The sequence below is a fragment of the Xenopus tropicalis genome, chromosome 1 (assembly GCF_000004195.4).
Source record: "Xenopus tropicalis strain Nigerian chromosome 1, UCB_Xtro_10.0, whole genome shotgun sequence".
NCBI classification, from domain to species: Eukaryota; Metazoa; Chordata; class Amphibia; order Anura; family Pipidae; genus Xenopus; species Xenopus tropicalis.
This window is the reverse complement of record NC_030677.2, coordinates 92978554-92992154: the sequence shown is the minus strand read 5'-3', so window position 1 is coordinate 92992154 and position 13601 is coordinate 92978554. Positions and strand designations below refer to the sequence as shown.

Here is a 13601-nt window from a genome sequence, read left to right as displayed (position 1 = left end):
TATTCATTGGGGGTGCTAACCCAGAACCCAGACCAGGGCCCTTCTTCACCTTCACCTTGGGCCAGTGAAAAATGCACTGGCCCAAGGTGAAGGGAATACTTTATTTACTCCCATGGAACTCAAATCGCTTTACAGCAAGCAAGGCAGCAATTATAATTGTATGCTGGGACACTTAGGGGTATATTTATCATGGAGTAAAACATTACCGGTGATGTTGCTCATAGCAGCCAATGAGATGCTTTGCTTTGATTTTCTAACTGTTGAAATCTAATTGCTGATTGATTGGCTTGGGCAACATCACTGGTAATGCTTCACTCCACTTTTTTTACACAGCATGAAAAATATACCCCTAAGTGACTTGTCCAGGGTCACAAGGAGTTGCAAGAGGAAATTGAACCAGGGTCTCTAGAATGAGATCCCACATCAAAGGCTGATCTTTTAACCTCTAGGCAAACTAGAATATTAAAGGAATACTGTCATGGGAAAACATGTTTCTTCAAAACGCATCAATTAATAGAGCTTATCCGGCAGAATCCTGCATTAAAATCCAGTAATATTGCCCCCAAACCAGCAGCCGATCAGCAGAACAATGGGAAGGTAGCAAGATAGCAGCTCCCAGTAGATATCAGAATAGCACTCAATAATAAGAAATCCAAGTCCGGCTTGTGACTTTTCTAGTTACATGGGAGTAGGAGAAAAAATAGGTTACCTAAAAGCAGTTCTAATGTGTAGCGCTGGCTCCTTCTGAAAGCTCAGCACTGAGATAGCTGCCTACACACCAATATTACAACTAAAAAATACATTTGTTGGTTCAAGAATAAAGGTTTAAATGGTAGAGTGAATTATTTGCTATGTAAATAGTGTAATTTAGAAATAAAAAGTACACCATAAAAATCAAGACAGTATCCCTTTAAGCATTGCCATTGCAGATCCCCAGGTGGTGCTCATGCACAGTGCAGTAAAACTGGAGTCAAAGAGCAAAGTCCAGGTTTTTATTCTACTGCAAAATCACTGCTCAGTGATGTACTCTTTCCTTGTACTTTACATTTTTAGTGATTTATTAAGAAACCCAATCATGCTAGAGAAAGACAAAACTGCAATCTTTGCAATCTTACTGCTTAAGTTTTTGCTTATAATGATCTTCTGATCTGACAGTTTGTTACAACAATTCGTGGCTGCAAATTTTGGACTGGGCCTCCTGTGTTTGTAAATGTTAATATTCATAAGCTTTTTGATTCTGTCCTTCATCTGCTCAATATAGTTAATATATTTGCTCTATCTTCTCTCTATACCTCAGTTACGTTGTACAGTAAATCATTTTGCACTTAAAAATTGGAACCTTTACATCAGCTCCTAGATTGGGCCATCCCATTTATATGGTCACAAGTAACAGATCAACCATACTGGAAAGCTGACAGCGGAAAGGACACTGATCACAAACTGGTTCTACCAGAATTTTCCTTAATTGGGCGATCCCTAGAGAGAGAATGGACATTCTGGTAGATTCAGTTTGTAATCCTTCCCGCTGCCAGGCCCAAATACCTTGACCTCCATGTCTCCTGTGATAAGTTATACGATATAAGAACTAATAATTAGTTTACCTTATAACTAACTGAAAGTTAAACCCAAACCTTTTAACATAATACTCTCAGGCTCTTTTGCATGTATAAAACATGCCCTGGACCCAGCAAAAGTGACAACAATAACTTCTGTAGATATAGCCAAGTTAGGTACTGTAGTGAGGATTATACCAATGAAAAGGAAAACACAGAGAAATATATATGTGTATATGCGTAAATCCTCATGGCAGGGGAAATACCTGGTAATCTATATGAAGATGTAAGTCATCTTATTATCTTACCTGAGTTACTGCCATGAGTTTGGCTGGAACCTGCCAACCCCTGTCTACACAAAATCAGTGATACCAAACAAAGGATTACTGCACCTTTTGAAAGAACTTTGGCAGACCCGAATCATGCAGAAATGAGAGACTTCCGATTGACTTGTTTCATGGAGCCAGACCCTGAACTATCCTAAAATAGTATACTGTACATTCTGACTCCAATTTTTGATTCCAAAAATGATTAAAAAACCCAATGGGACTCTCGGGTCTGCTGCTGCTTATACAAAAATGGCATACTACCAAGGAACCAAATTCCTGCAGGGCAAGTGGCATTGCTTGATGTTACTGGGCCTCACAGCAATGTAATTTTAAGGCCTCCAAAATTCCCCTGAAATTTCTCATTAATTAGGGACTCATGGGACCCCGTATACCTTCTGGGCCCCCGTGCAGCCACAGGGTCTGCTGTAGTTACGCCTCAATGTATTTCATTCAGCAGAAGTTCTATGACAAGTTCTGCAAACTGCTAGGCTCCAGAACATCTTCTGGCAGCAGATTAAACTATGGTTAATACCAAGGTTAGGAATTTTCCCTGCAACAATAAGGGCTAAGACACAAGGACCTACTAAGTAGCAGCTACTTGTCATGGCTAATACTGAGAATTGTCTTGTGTTAAAAGACACGTAAAGACAATTATCAGTAAATTATCAGCATTGTCTATTTTTGTAGCCGCAACAAGTATCTTCTACAAGTAGCTCTGTGTGTCTTAGCCTTAAATCACAAAGGTTTTCATGTGGCACTTACATGCTCATCCTAATCATACTTCATCAGATCAATAAGAGGTAAAAATTCTAGGCGAGACGGTTGTAAAAAAAGGTTATTTGTGTTTATTGTTTCTCACCCAACCCATGATATTCTGGCAAAGTTACAATTGTGGGTGGACAGGTTGGTTAGTTTTATTGGCATGTTAAGGACAACATTCATTGTACCCTTTCATAAGTGATATTCCCTTTTAATATTTTGCTTAAAAATATTTTTGGTTCAACACAAGAGGTTATAGGATTCTGAGAAGTCTGGATGTCCAAAAAAAACCAGTCCTTAATTTGTGAAAAAGTAATTTGTGCAAAACAAGTTTATAAGAAACTATAGGAATGTATCAAAATGGGAAAAGTCCCTTCTCACTCTTTAGAACTCATGTGTTCAATGAGTTTATGTCCCGTGTACTTAGAGCAGGTCCTGCAATATCTGAGGAATCCTGGATTGTATAAATGGAGACATTGCCTATACAAAGAGAGAAATACAAGTATTAGTAGATGGCTGTAATCGGTGTTTATAGACAGTACACTGACAGTTCCTTGTAAAATACATAATCAACAAGTCTCATTGAGAGACACTTTTCACAGGCACCAGCTCCATGAAGAAAACCATTATCATCATCTTCTATGTATTTAATGCAACCAAATTACATAGTAGTACATGTAGAAAATGATTCATTTCCTGGAGCATACTATCACATTTTCTGAAATGGAGACAAATACACACCATGATAAGTTTTCTTAGAATCAAGCCAGTACGTCTTTAAATTCTTACCTATACAAACATGTGCTTCACTCCAACAGTACCCTGGTCAGTACTCAACACCTTACTGCTGCGGTGATGTCCGTATTATTACTGATTTTTCATATTGCATGGGTATTTTTTTTTATACACATGCAGATCATCACAACACAGCAATAGGTAAGACTACTACCACATGTGGTTTAAAAGCACAGCCAAGAAACAGACTCTCCACTCTCTTGTGTGTCTGCATGTGGAGACACTGCATGGGCCTACACAGTTAAAGCTGGGTAAAAAAATGTAATAGTTATATAAAATGGGTGTAATTATGTGATGACTGCAGGGCTGGAACTAAGGATAGACAGAAGAGGTACATGCATAGGGAGCAATTTAGGCCTCTTCTGTCTGCCTACCCCTCGGCCCTGCACACCACCAGTTGTCACCACGCATGCTTTGGGGGGGGGGGGATGTAACGTTGGTCGCCTAGGACTCTGGATAACAACATCTGTTTAAAAGCACAAAATGTAAAGAACAGCCACTAACATGTTAAAGATATATCTTAAATACAAACTACACATAGGGGCTGTTTCTTTAAAGTATGAGTTTGAATCCCAAATTGGGTAAAATTCGGATTAGATACAATAATTTCTGATGATCGCAAATATCACGAAAATGCTTACTAAAAAAACGTATTAGTCATGATAATATCGTATTGGCAATACGAAAGTTAAGAAATTTTCGTATCCGAGCGATCGTCAACAGCGGGAAAACCTTTCCGACTTCTGTGCATGATTTTGGAAGCCTCCCATAGGACTCAATGGCACTCTGCAGCTCCAACCTGGCCCAAGGAAAGTCACAATACCGAAGCTTGAATGAATCCAAAACTTTCGTACTCGGCGTGACAATACGATTTTGTCACACAAATTTTGTCGCAAAGTATGGAAAAGTCGCGCAAATATACGTAAAAGTCACAAAAAAATACGCACAGTCCGAACACATACAAATTTTTTGTATTTCGTACTTGTCGTACTTTAATAAATAGGCCCCATACTGTAGCTAACACATAAGAGTTCATCTTCAACTGAGAACATATAACTAATGTAAAACAGGGAAACAGTAAAAAGAAAAAAAAAATTATTATTATTATCAATTATTTCCATTAATTTTTCATTAATTCACACATAACGAGCTTTATAAATATGCCATATATTTCAGACATCTTTATACCATTTATGATATAAAATATTTTACAAACCTTTATAAATATTTACCTAAACCCACATAATTCTAAAACAGGATACTACCATGACAGCTTGTTTAGTGACATTCCAATAATAAAGGACAGGTACAGCCTTTTCCACACCCTACTGGATGCCTCTCCTATTCTTATTTTTTTACGTTTCATTTTGTACTATTCTATTGTTGCTATAAGGAAGCTGACAGTTGCCCCCACCAGATTGGTCATAAGACATTAAAAGTAAAAAAATACATAATTTTATTATTTTAAAACAGGTTTCCCTGCTAGCACACCAGTAATATCCTAGGCTAAAATATCTGTCTGTCTACCTAATGGTGAAACATGCAATAATACATAACATGCCTTACAGCTTGAATGAGGTAAACAGCCTTTAGGGATGGCTCCCTTCTTGTTTCATTGGAATAAAGAAAGTCAAAAAACACTTATTTGCGTCAATTCATATATTTTACATACATTTAAAGCACACATTTTTAAACATAGCTTTTATGTTTCAGACAAGTTTCAGACAGGAGCATTTACATGTGGAATTATTAAGAAATGCATATACAGGTATAGGACCTGTTAACCAGAATGCTTGGGACCAAGAGTTTTCCGGATAAGGGGTCTTTTTTGTAATTTGGATCACCATACCTTAAGTCTACTAAAAAATCAATAAAATATTTATTAATCCCAATATGATTATTTTGCATCTAATAAGGATTAATTATCTTAGTTGCTATCAAATACAAGGTACTGTTTTATTTTTACAGAGAAAAAGGAAATCAATTCACTTTTAAAATGCCCAGTTCTAGTAATATAGCTACTGACGCAAGGGTCACTCTGGAGGAAATTCAAAAGAGACATGTAAAGGTAAACAAAAGTCCAGAACCGGATGGTATTCATCCCAGGGTATTTAACGAGCTTAGCGTTGTGATTGCCAAGCCTCTTCACTTAATTTTTCAGGATTCATTGAGGTCTGGCATGGTGCCGAAAGACTGGCGAATTGCTAATGTGGTGCAGTTATTTAAAAAGGGATCCTGTTCTCAGCCTGAAAACTATAGGCCTGTTAGTCTGACATCAGTAGTAGGAAAGCTTGTGGAAGGGGTAATAAGGGATAGGGTACTTGAATACATTGCAGTTCACAATACTATAAGTTTGTGCCAGCATGGTTTTATGCGTAACAGATCTTGCCAGACTAATTTAGTTGCATTTTACGAGGAGGTGAGCAGGAACATTGATGCTGGAATAGAAGTTGATGTCATCTTCTTTGACTTTGCTAAAGCGTTTGATACAGTACCTCACAGGTTAATGATCAAATTGAGGAATATTGGCCTAGAACATAATATTTGTAATTGGGTAAAGAACTGGCTGAAGGATAGATTACAAAGAGGGGTGGAAAATGGAACATTTTCTAATTGGACCAGTGTTGTTAGTGGAGTACCGCAGGGGTCAGTCCTTGGTCCTTTGCTTTTTAAGTTGTTTACTAATGACCTGGAGGTGGGCATAGAAAGTACTGTTTCTATTTTTGCGAACAACACTAAATTGTGCAAAACTATAAGTTCCACCCCGGATGTAATTTGACAAAATTGAAAAACTGGGCAGCAAACTGGAAAATTAGGTTCAATGTGGACAAGTGCAAAGTTATGCACTTTGGTAGAAATAATATAAACGCAAGCTATCTACTAAATGGTAGTTTGTTGGGGGGATCCTTAATGGAGAAGGATCTGGGGGTTTTTGTGGATAATAAGTTGTCTAATTCCTGGCAATGTCATTCGGTGGCTACTAAAGCAAATAAAGTGCTGTCTTGTAAAAAAAGGGCATTGACTCAAAGGATGAAAACATCATTTTGCCTCTTTATAGGTCCTCACTTTGAGTATGCAGTGCAGTTTTGGGCTCTAGTCCTTAAGAAGGATGTTATAAAGCTGAAGAGAGTGCAGAGACGTGCAACTAAACTGGTAAAGGGATGGAAGATTTAAGCTATGAGGTTAGACCGTTGAGGTTGGGGTTGTTCTCTCTGGAAAAGAGGCGCTTGCGAGGGGACATGATTACGCTGTAAAAGTACATTAGAGGGGATTATAGGCAGATAGGGGGTGTTCTTTATCCCATAAAAATGATCAACGCACCAGAGGCCCCCCTTTAGATTAGAGGAATGGAGCTTCCATTTGAAGCAGTGTAGGTGGTTTTTCACAGTGAGGGCAGTGAGGTTGTGGAATGCCCTTCCTAGGGATGTTGTAATGGCAGATTCTGTTAATGCCTTTAAGAGGGGCCTGGATGAGTTCTTGAACAAGCATAGTATCCAATGCTATTGTGATACTAATATCTACAGTTAGTATTATTGTTTGTATATATAGTTTATGTATGTGATAGTATAGATTGGTAAGTATACTTTGTGTGTGCTGGGTTTACTTGGAGAGGTTGAACTTGAATGGAGTCTATGAGAGACAGGCTTTCTGTAATTCAGAGCTGCCTGGATAATGGTATTCCGGGAAATGGATCCCATACCTGTACATATACAAATCATTGTATCATAAGCTTGTAGCCATTGGCTTGTATATCATTACAGCTCATGCTCTCTCCCTGGGTGGAGTGGTATGATGCATTACTAACTGAGAGCAGATCAAAACTATCTGTACACAACATACATTCAACAAAACAAAAAAAAAACAAAATAAAAAACAACCAAAGAAAACCGTTATTAATGCATCATACCTCTCCACTCAGGGATAATAATGTATTAATCGTGCTGGGTATTCATTTGATGTTTAAGAAATTACACTGTAGGACCTTGCTTTCCCACATCTGAAGGGGGGTTGGAAGTAGTGCAGAGCACATAAGCCACCTAAAGTTTAAGCCAGGGGTGGGCAAAATGACGATCGCGGTCCACCAGTCGATCCCCCGTGGACTTCTGGTGGACCATGTCTAAGCCTGCAAATGCAGAAGTGCGGTGCGAATGCGGAAGTGCAGCGATCTTATGGGGTATGCGTACGAATACGTACGCGGGGAGGAGCCAAAGTCAAACGCCGCACAAAAAGGTCTGGGCACCCCTGGTTTAAGCAATAGGACTTATATTACCTAAATATTATTTTTGTAATATTTAACCACGTGGACCATAGTTTTTCAAACTTTTTAGGGCATCTTCTTGTGTAAATAAGACTATACAGAGAGACCACTTGATTTATCAAGTCCTAAAAGAGTGAATGCTGGGCACACCTTTAGCATGCGTGATCATTTTTAGTAAAGAAAAACAAGTCTCCTCACATTACCACTGACTATATAACTGCTTTTGACAGAAGCCATCTTCTTTAGGGACAAAATCTTGCAAGCCAGAGAATGAAATTGATCCCTTCTATAGACATTTAAAGATCCGTTATGCAAAATGCTTGAGGTGTTCCAAATAATGAGAAGTACCTTAACATGGAGAACCAAGTTTGAAATGTAGTAAATATATTTAAACACTAAAGTCAGTAAAGGTTTTGACATTACTGAAACTGTTCAGTTTTTACTATAATTTGTTTACACAGCACCAACATATTACAGAGGGCATTATAGACATTTCACAGTACTTGCCCTAGTGTAGCATACAATCTAAGGTACCTATCATGCAGACATACATATTTTAATATATGATAGGGACAATTAACAAGCCTATATTGTTTTGGAATTTGGGAAAAAAAAACAGGACATATAAGTCCTTATAAGTCCATATAAGCAATGCAACTGTAGCAAGTAAGACATGCACCCAATGTGGGTACCACTGTGCCAGCATGCTGTCATATATCAGTGCCCACCTTCCAAAGGACCACTGTCTATAAGTCTGAGGTTCCGCCACCTCTATATCCTATGTTGCTTGTGTCTGTACTTATCCTTAAGACAGAATTAAGGGTGTAGTAAGCAAAGGGAAGAGTTCATGTTGCATAACTATCCATTCCTGTGTTTCTCAGCTGGTCAATACCAGAATAAACCACAATGAATTCCAGGGCCAGAAGCAGATGATCTCAGGAATAACTGGAATGAAGGAAAACAAATCTCACTCCCCAGATTTATTTTTCCCCCACATTCCCTAAAACACAAAGAGACACCATCAGAATGTTCTGCATCTACAGAAGATAATTCCTGATCTTGCCTCACACATACATACCAAAAAATCAGAATTTTAAGTATCTTTTGCAGGAAAGCTGCAATGTAAGGCTAGCAATAGAAAGCAATGCAAACACAAGAAAAGCTAATTGAGGACACAGCAATACAAAAAAAACCCCACAATGAGACACCATCAGAATGTTCTGCATCTACAGGAGATAATTCCTGATCTTCCCTCACACATACATGCCACAAAATCAGTATTTTAAGCATCTTTTGCAGGAAAGCTGCGATGTAAGGCTTGCAATAGAAAGCAATGCAAACACAAAAAAAGCTAATTGAGGACACAGCAATATAAAAAAAAACAAAAACCACTTTCAGTGAAAGGCTGCAAAGACAATAAAAAATGAACTGCTGAACTGTAACCTACTATTCTTTAACTCTCGCATACATGTTAAAGAATGGTGGCATACCTAGTCTAAACATACCTCCCAACATTTCAAAAATGCAAAGAGGGACAAAAAGTGCTGTGTGTAGCCATGCACCCCCTAAATGCCACTCCCATTTTAAAAAATTTGCCAGGTTATGTAAAGTTTGAAACATTTCTGGAGGATTTGGGGGTTTTGTTTAATGTGTTATTACAGTTTTGCTAATGAAGGTGAAATTGTCCTTGCTAATAAAGGTGAAATTGCAAGTCTCAGTTCCCCTAAGAGACCTGTATACAGAATCTTACAAGTTACAATTGTGTCTAAGGGGCTGATTTTCGGATGTTTTTAAGTATGATTGGCAAAAATTTGTATTATTAACGATAATTTCTGATTTGCGTTAATTGCGCAAAAAATCGTATCATGGTCGTTCCAAAACGTATGAAATTTTCGTATCCGAACGTTCATAAACAGCGAGAAAACCTTTCTGACTTTGAGCCTTCAGTGCATGATTTTGGAAGCCTTACATAGGACTTAATGGCACTCTGTAGAGCCAACCTGGCCAAAGGAAAGTTGCGATACCGAAGCTTGAATGAATAACGAAACTTTCGTAGTCGTTGCGACAAATATGATTTTGTTGCACAAATTGATGCAAAGCACAAAAAAGTTGTGCAAGTTAATGAAAATATCGTAGAAAATATGCAAAGTTCTATAAGTTAGAAAAAATACTATTTTTTTGTAATCGTACCCAATCATACTTTGATAAATGTGCCCCTAAGTGTAAGTATTGACTATTGAGTATTCTGGGCCTTCTAGCAAAAGCCTACTTTTCTAATTAAGTTTAAGAAACTTTGCATCTTTTTTGGAGTTCGGTGCAGATCAAAGGGAAATAAGGGGACTTTTCAACAAGAATCCAGGACTACGAACGGAGCTGTCCTGTGAATATTGGGACAGTTGGGAGGTTTGAGTCCAGCAACATCTGGAGACAAAAGGATAGGATAGGATTATGCCATGAACAACAAATGGCAAATTTCTTTATTTGCAATGCAATGCAGTCTCTTTGCCTCAATATAAAACTAGTACCAATGAATACAGAAAATGTTATTCTTACTATCAACTTAAATCACTATGAAAACAGAGATGGAGAAGGACGAGAATAAATTCAATAAATTCACTTTCAGTAAGCTAGTACTGAATTTATTTTCAATAAACATTTTCTTAACTTACGCATTTACATAATTTGTGTTGAAAAAAGACAATAGCCATTGAGTTTAGCCCATCTAAATGACCCCTAGTGCATATATACACACATAATCACTAACGTATACAGACCTAAAATACATATTTTATAAAAATATATGTACATACTATGGGGCCGATTCATTAAAACATGAGTTCCAATCTTGAATGGGAAAAATTCGGATTGGATACGATAATTTCCGAAGATCGCAAATATCACGAAAAAGCTTACGAAAAAATCGTATTAGTCACGATAACATTGTATTGGCGATCCGAAAGTCACAAAATTTTCGTACCGAACGATTGTAAACAGCAGCAGAACCTTTCCAAATTTTTTGCGCAAGCGTACGAAAAAGTTGTGCGGACAATAGAAAAAGTCACACAAGCGTGAAAAAATCTGTGTAAATACGCTCGGAGTGTTCGAATGAACGCTCCGAGCGTTCGTGTCTTAATAAATCTCCCCCTATGATACTAAGGAAAAAACCTAACTCCTAGGGGCTGATTTACTAAGACACGAATTCGAATCCGAATTGGAAAAATTCCGATTGGAAAACGAACATTTTGCGACTTTTTCGTATTTTTTGCGATTTTTTTCGTCGCCGTTACGACTTTTCGCAAATTGTCGCGACTTTTTTGTAACCATTATGACTTGCGCGAAAAGTCACGATTTTTTCGTAGCTATTACGATTTACTCGTATCTTGTCGCAACTTTTTCGTATTGAGCGCTCGTAAGCGGCGGGCAAAACTTTCAGACTTAGCATGATTTTGGAAGCCTCCCATAGGACTCAATGGCACTCTGCAGCTCCAACCTGGCCCAAGAAAAGTCACAATACTGAAGCTTGAATGAATCCGAAACTTTCGTACTCGGTGCGAAAGCTGCGAAAAAGTCACGACTTTTTGCACAAGTCGTAGCGCTACGAAAAAGTCGTGACATTTTGCGAACCATTCGTAATGGCTATGAAAAAGTCGCAACAATTTCCAAAAAAATCGCAACATACCGATCATTACGAAAAAAACGCATTCGGACAGTTCGTGTATTAGTAAATGTGCCCCCTAGAGTTTGGTATTTAAAGAAATCCCTACATCCTTACAACACATATGGGGATAGTTAAAATTAATTCTTGTACAGGGTATATCCAGACTTATGAGCTTAGGTGAGTCCCATTGGCCATTTTTATACCTAACCATAGTTACATAGTTACATAGGGTTGAAAAAAGACCAGAGTCCATCAAGTTCAACCCATCCAAGTAAACCCAGCACACACAACCCACACCTACCAATCTATACACTCACATACACATAAACTATATATACAACCACTAATACTAACTGTAGATATTAGTATCACAATAGCCTTGGATATTCTGTTTGTTCAAGAACTCATCCAGGCCCCTCTTAAAGGCATTAACAGAATCTGTCATTACCACATCTCTAGGAAGGGCATTCCACAACCTCACTGCCCTCACTGTGAAAAACCACCTACGCTGCTTCAAATGGAAGCTCCATTCCTCTAATCTAAAGGGGTGACCTCTGGTGCGTTGATTGTTTTTATGGGAAAAAAGAACACCCCCTATCTGCCTATAATCCCCTCTAATGTACTTGTACAGAGTAATCATGTCCCCTCGCAAGCGCCTCTTTTCCAGAGAAAACAAACCCAACCTTGACAGTCTAACCTCATAGTTTCAAACTTCCATCCCCTTAACCAGTTTAGTTGCACGTCTCTGCACTCTCTCCAGCTCATTAATATCCTTCTTAAGGACTGGAGCTCAAAACTGCACTGCATACTCAAGGTGAGGCCTTACCAAGGACCAAGGGGCAAAATTATGTTCTCATCCCTTGAGTCAATGCCCTTTTTTATACAAGACAGCACTTTATTTGCTTTAGTAACCACAGAATGACACTGCCTGGAATTAGACAACTTGTTATCTACAAAAACCCCTAGATCCTTCTCCATTAATGATACCCCCAACAAACTACCATTCAGTAGATAGTTTGTGTTTATATTATTTCTACCAAAGTGCATAACTTTGCACTTATCAACATTGAACCTCATTTTCCAGTTTGCTGCCCAGTTTTCCAATTTTTTCAAATTGCTCTGCAAAGCGGAAGCATCCTGCATGGAACTTATAGTTTTGCACAATTTGGTGTCATCAGCAAAAATAGAAACAGTACTGTCTATGCCCACCTCCAGGTCATTAATAAACAAGTTAAAAAGCAAAGGACTGACCCCTGCGGTACTCCACTAACCACACTGGTCCAATTAGAAAATGTTCCATTTACCACCACTCAATCTATCCTTCAGCTAGTTCTCTATCCAATTACAAATATTATGTTCTAGGCCAATATTCCTCAATTTGATCATTAACCTTCTGTGAGGTACTGTATCAAACGCTTTACCAAAGTCCAAGTAGATGACATCAACTGCCATTCCAGCATCAAGGTTCCTGCTCAGCTCCTCATAAAAGGCAACTAAATTAGTCTGGCAAGATCTGAAATAATACCAGAACACCTGTCATGTTTGACATATAAAACACTAAATAAATAATACTTTCACAAAAAACAAAACATTGAATGACTTTTAGAGGATAGAAAAAAGATTATGAGATCAAAAATTAAGCTGCAGGACAAAGTAAACATTTGCAAGCTGCAAGCAAATGCCCTGAAACACAAACGTTGCACATTGTTATTGAACAAATACCATATAGACCAGTAAAAACAGATGGAAGGAGCCACATGGAACGCAATGGAAACAGAACATGTTTTTTAGCTGAAGTCTTACCTAGGAACATTCTGTATTACTTCACCCTGATAGCAAGAATATATTAAATTAGAACAAAAGGAATGAACAAAAGTTCCTTAACCCCTTCCAAAATGTACTACTATACATCTCCAAAGCTGCCCTGTCTTCATTACCTGTACATATGAAGCACGAGTAATGCAACAGTGCTGGAGGACGCCAAATCGCTCCATTAATGTTCTCTTGCAAGAAATCTCTGACACTAAGGATGCACAGTTGTGACCAGGGCTGCCATCAGAAATCATGGGGCCCTGTACAACAAAATTATAGGGGCCCCCCAGAGGCCAAATAGTTAAAGAAAAACTAAACCCCCCTAGGTACAAAAGCCCCCTCAACTGCCCTCCATCTTCACCTCTCCCTTCACGCACAGCCTATTACATTGAAAAGTGGCCCTATTTAAAAACTTGAGCTAAAAAAGCAAAGCAGCG

At 38.3% G+C, this 13601-nt stretch overlaps 1 protein-coding gene across 3 annotated transcripts in view; it reads right to left on the bottom strand.

The window, feature by feature from the left end:
* Positions 1-2707: 2707 nt before the first annotated feature.
* The window catches only part of mfsd12 (major facilitator superfamily domain containing 12), a 48152-nt gene continuing 37258 nt past the window's right edge, over positions 2708-13601 (bottom strand). Inside the window, exons 10-11 of one of the 3 annotated variants that reach the window (XM_031899312.1) lie at positions 13156-13181; positions 2708-3121 (exon numbers count right to left, since the gene is read on the bottom strand). In XM_031899312.1, the coding sequence (XP_031755172.1) occupies positions 13177-13181 (5 nt within the window). In that variant the 3' untranslated portion in view covers positions 2708-3121; positions 13156-13176. Of the gene's footprint in view, positions 3122-8125; positions 8695-13155; positions 13182-13601 lie in introns of those variants that run through there. The other 2 variants (NM_001011396.1, XM_031899308.1) reach the window with 2 other exon arrangements.